The 4,826-nt window shown below is 37.7% G+C and overlaps 1 protein-coding gene across 1 annotated transcript in view; it reads right to left on the bottom strand.

The window, feature by feature from the left end:
- Positions 1 to 1,404: 1,404 nt before the first annotated feature.
- Positions 1,405 to 4,826, bottom strand: part of ihha (Indian hedgehog signaling molecule a) — a 9,152-nt gene continuing 5,730 nt past the window's right edge. The window contains exon 4 of the mRNA XM_014022332.1: positions 1,405 to 4,012. Within this exon, the coding sequence (XP_013877786.1) occupies positions 3,324 to 4,012 (689 nt within the window). The 3' untranslated portion in view covers positions 1,405 to 3,323. The remainder of the gene's footprint in view (positions 4,013 to 4,826) is intronic.

The following is a 4,826-nucleotide window of genomic DNA, read 5'->3' as shown; positions in this document are numbered from 1 at the left end:
AAAGCAACACAGCTCATCACCCTGAAGACACCATCCCCACTGCCAAACATGGAGGTGGCAGCGTCATGGTTTGGGCCTGCTTTTCTTCAGCAGGGACAGGGAAGATGGTTAAAATTGATGGGAAGATGGATGGAGCCAAATACAGGACCATTCAGGAAGAAAACCTGTTGGAGTCTGGAAAACACCTGAGACTGAGATTAATCTTCCAACAAGACAATGATCCAAAACATAAAGCAGAATCTACAATGGAATGGTTCACAAATAAATATATCCAGGTGTTAGAATGGCCAAGTCAAAGTCCAGACCTGAATCCAATGGAGAATCTGTGGAAAGAGCTGCAAACTGCTGTTCACAAACACTCTCCATCCAACCTCACTGAGCTCCTGCTGTTCTACAAGGAAGAATGGGCAAGAATTTCAGTCTCTCCATGTGCAAAACTGATAGAGACCCCAAGCGACATGTAGGTGTAATCGCAGCCAAAGGTGGCGCTACAAAGTAATAACGCAAGGGGGCTCAATTTTTTCAGATTTTTATTTGTTAAAGAAGTTTAAAATATCCAATAAATTTCGTTCCACTTCATGATTGTGTCCCACGCATTGTTGAATCTTCACAAAAAAAATTATAAAATTTATATCTTTATTTTTGAAGCCTGAAAAGGTTGACAAGTTCAAAGGGGCCGAATACTTTTGCAAGGCACTGGAGCTATAATTAAGCCATGTTTACAGATATTAACCTAAAATGTGGTGTGGCTGTAGCTTAGAGTAATCCTCAACACATACCCCAAGGGCTGACAATCAATCAGGATCAGTATTGAGACAGCACACAACATAATTTGCAATGTTTGACCAAAATGGCTATACATGTCCCTTCTCATTTGAAAATCGTCCTCTGACATGTTGGCATCATTTATTGTGATTTCTCTTTAGAATCAATAAAGTATTTTTGAATTTTGAATTTGAATTTCAATCAAAGGTGGCGGCCAATACGCATTCTTTCAAGGAGTGGCATGTCGTTAATTTAATGCAAAGATAAACGTGCATTTAAAAGCATGTTTTAAGCTTTACTCTTAAATGTATTTATTCAAGAAAAATAAAGTTTTAAGAAATGTTAGTACTATAATTGGTTCAAGTGTTGGACTAACCAGCAGGGTGTGCTGTGTCTTGAGACTTATTCTCCATCCTGAAAACGAGGAAGGAAAAACAAAACAAAACACAGTGATCAAAAGTGAGAAAACAGGAACGCCTCACAGTGCTGCTGTCCGCGGTGCTGAAAGCAACCAGCAGACCACCCTGAAACCACAAGCTTTCATGCAATGCACCTAAATAAGATGACTGGTCCTGATAAGCTCAAATAGGAAAATAACACCTAAAACTGCTGAAAGGATGAACAGGGGTTTCTAAAACGGACTTTATTACATAAATACTTTCTTTATTAGTCAATATATGATTCATGAACTTTTTGCAAATTCATTTCTGTTACAAAACACACCAAGTTTTGTTAACAAACCAAAATCATGTTTGTCAAATACAAATGTTATTAACAGAGATGCATAAAATAAATTGCTATAATAATAATAAAAATAATAATAACAATAATATATATTTACAGCATTTTCTGAAAATAGATTTTTTAAATAGTTTCTCCGGCAGGAGCTATATACATATTTGACTTAAAAAAACAGAAAGAAGAATGCCCTGGAGTTACTTGATATATTGCATTATGTGAGTTTTCATTAAGCTATTTGAACAAAAGTCAACACCAGAAACATTTAGACAACATGTAAGTTATAGATTARGTCATTATATTTCCCTTTAAAGCATTAATTGAACTGCCTCAGATTTTCTTAGTGTTTGTGATTCTGTTTACGGCTTCCCTGTGGACCTCCATATTTCAAAACAAAGACATTGAAAAGCAGAGTTTTCAAATGAAATTTCTCTCCTAAAAATCCTAATTTCTTATGAGATCTGTAAAAGAAACTTAATACAGTAGTTGAATTCAGCCTGAGTCTTATTACTGACCTGAAAAAAAGACATCTTCAAACAAATGGAAAAAGTTCTTAAATAAAAATGTCAGAAAGATAGAGATTTATGAATCACCTCAAAATAATTGTTGTTTGGAAAAAAACAAGTCACTGTGTTCTTTAAAGCAGTTTGTATCAATAAAAAAGGTGTTTGCAGTAAAAATAATGTGTTCATTTTAATTCCCTGCCATTTATAAAATACAACGTAACACCAGTTTACTGCAGTAATTATTCCATAAGTAAATCTGTCATTTTTTCTAATAATGTAAATGTATAAATACCTATGTACACATAAATGATTTATATTTTGTTATAATCAGCCAATAATACTCTTTATTTTGGCATTTTTCTTTCCTCCCGGTGCTCCACTTCTATTTTTTGCTTCTCAAAATGTGCAATGTTGTTTTAATTCCTTCAAAAAGCCCAACATTAATGGCTTACAGTAAAATTACAACACAAGAATGTAAAAAAAAAACTCCACTTAACGTCTTCACAACATGTTTTTCTGGTTTTATAAGAGCTTTAGTTTTGAGTCTAACTTGTTTTTGATCCCTGGCAAATTCACTCACAGAGTTGTGCCACATTGTCTGCCTCTTCAGTCCTCTGACATAATTTTCTTCCTTTTTTTACACAATTTTACATAAAAAATAATGTAGTACAGCAAATACAGGCAAATAGAGCTAATACAAAATATATTTACACTTTTTAAACAGTTGTTCTTTGGTCAAGGCTGTGGGTGTGGAGGGTGCTGCAGCACCCCCTGATGGTCTCAGGAGGACATGCAAATACCTAGTTATTAAATGAATACAAAAATAATACAAACATATTTCATTAGTGCTTCAAATGTTTAAATTCTATTAAAATTTTGTTTAAACCAGCACCAATATTGTGTATCTCTAAAATTTTACAACCGCCTAAAACCCACAAACAGTGGGCAGAGCAGCATTAGGACATGATTGCAATTTTATAGACAATTTCTGTCAATAATCAACACCTATATTGTGTTTGTTTATTGCTCCAGAGATGTGCACTGCCAGTGTGCATTTCTTTTTTTTTTTTTTTGGGTTTTATATATGTATATATATATTTTTTATTTTTCATATGTGCGTTTAGAGTCATACAAATCCACTCATGCTCACAGCACACCTCAACTGAAACACGTTTCCAGGGTTTAGTCTCGGATCGTCTCCGGTTTGTTGTTTTCTGAATACAGTAGAGAGGCAGTTGTGCTCTTCTTTTATTGTGCTCCTGAAGACAGGCGACTGAAACAGCCTGAAATACGTCTCTGTGGATTCTGTTTACGTCATTGTTCGATGCCCCAGGGGTGGAAGTGTGCAGAGTCTAGCAGTACTTGCCCCAGTCTTTGCAGAATCCAGGGGTACCAGTGCAGTCCATTGTTTTGGGCCTGTAAAGGCCCTATCAGTTTGTAGAAGAGTCTTAGAGGGGCCAGGGCCCAGTGGGACAAATGGTGACTGTCCACGGCTGCGTAGCAAGATGCTAACACACCATTCACCACTATGGAGCCATGCTGAGTGAGAGGAGCATATAACCCAGAGCTTTTCTGCTCCTCCACAAAGGTCACCACTGAAAATCTGGAATTCCCGCTGCCTGTAGATGTAAACACACACTGTCCTGGACGGACTTCACTGGCGAAAACTGTCCTCAGACGTCCTGCACGACTGCTCTCCTGCCCCTCTTTTTCGCTCAGTCCACCATCACAGTCCGTGGCAAAGATCAGGTGAGCAGCCGTGAGGGTAACATTGACACCCGCTTCTGTCCCAATGATGTAGAAGGTCTTTGTGGTGTTGGGCTGGCGGTCCAGAAAGGACACGACCGGGCTGTAGAGGAGCGCAGGATGGCCGTCTGCTGTTGAGGAAGCCAAGACGCGGTCACCGGGGAGAAGGTCGCGCATGAGTTTGGTCCCACCGCCTTCAGTCGTCACCTCGGACTCACCAGGGAAACAACCGCCAGTTTTGGCTGCCACAGAGTGCTCTGTAGGAAGAAAAGCAGAATAAAACAAGATCTTTTTATTTCATTTGGCAAATTATTGTTTTACTGTATTATTTACTGTTGTTGCAGGAAGGACAAGAAAAAAAATGCAGCTGAAATGAAGCAAATGTATGTGGTCTGCTTTAGTACCTGCACGTTTTTCTAGGTCACTGAGTAACCCATGAAGCAGGTGAGACTTTGACACTGACTCAAGAACAACTTTATCTGGGAGGATCGCTGGTGGATTGTTAACATGAAATAATGTGACTCAGGCTGAAACTTACTCTGTGTGCTTACGGCTGTGATTAGAAGTCAAGTCCACAAAGAAACATTTTCTCAGGAAAACCATGGCAGCAAACAGAATTTTATCTTTGGTTGATTTATTTCACAACTATGTCCACCACACTGGCTTTAACACAATCGAAGACTGTGACTTGTTACTCATTCAAAAATACCATCACTGTTCAAAATGACTTGTAATATTTAGCCATTAAATGCAGAAGATCGTTGTTTGCCTGTTAGCTAAATATTTTGGGAACTGCTGGAAGAATTTTAGTTAAAACACGTGATCGATTCAAAAGTTGCCATTTGATTTAACTTTTAGAATCAACCCAATTCAAGATGACTCCCACAGCTAATTGACTTTAGCAACAAAAATATATGTATAATAGTCAGCCTGTTTTGCAAAAATTGTCCATCTAGCCAAGTTTTAAAATCTTATATCCAGCCAAAAAGTCTTTTTGATCTTGTTTTGAGACTGATTTACTAAACAAGAACTGATTGTTCAAGATGACTCCCACAGCTAATTGACTTTAGC

The sequence above is a fragment of the Austrofundulus limnaeus genome, unplaced genomic scaffold (assembly GCF_001266775.1).
Source record: "Austrofundulus limnaeus strain Quisiro unplaced genomic scaffold, Austrofundulus_limnaeus-1.0 Scaffold325, whole genome shotgun sequence".
Lineage (NCBI taxonomy): Eukaryota > Metazoa > Chordata > Actinopteri > Cyprinodontiformes > Rivulidae > Austrofundulus > Austrofundulus limnaeus.
Note: the sequence above shows the minus strand (reverse complement) of the source record. Positions and strands in the feature narration are given on the sequence as shown.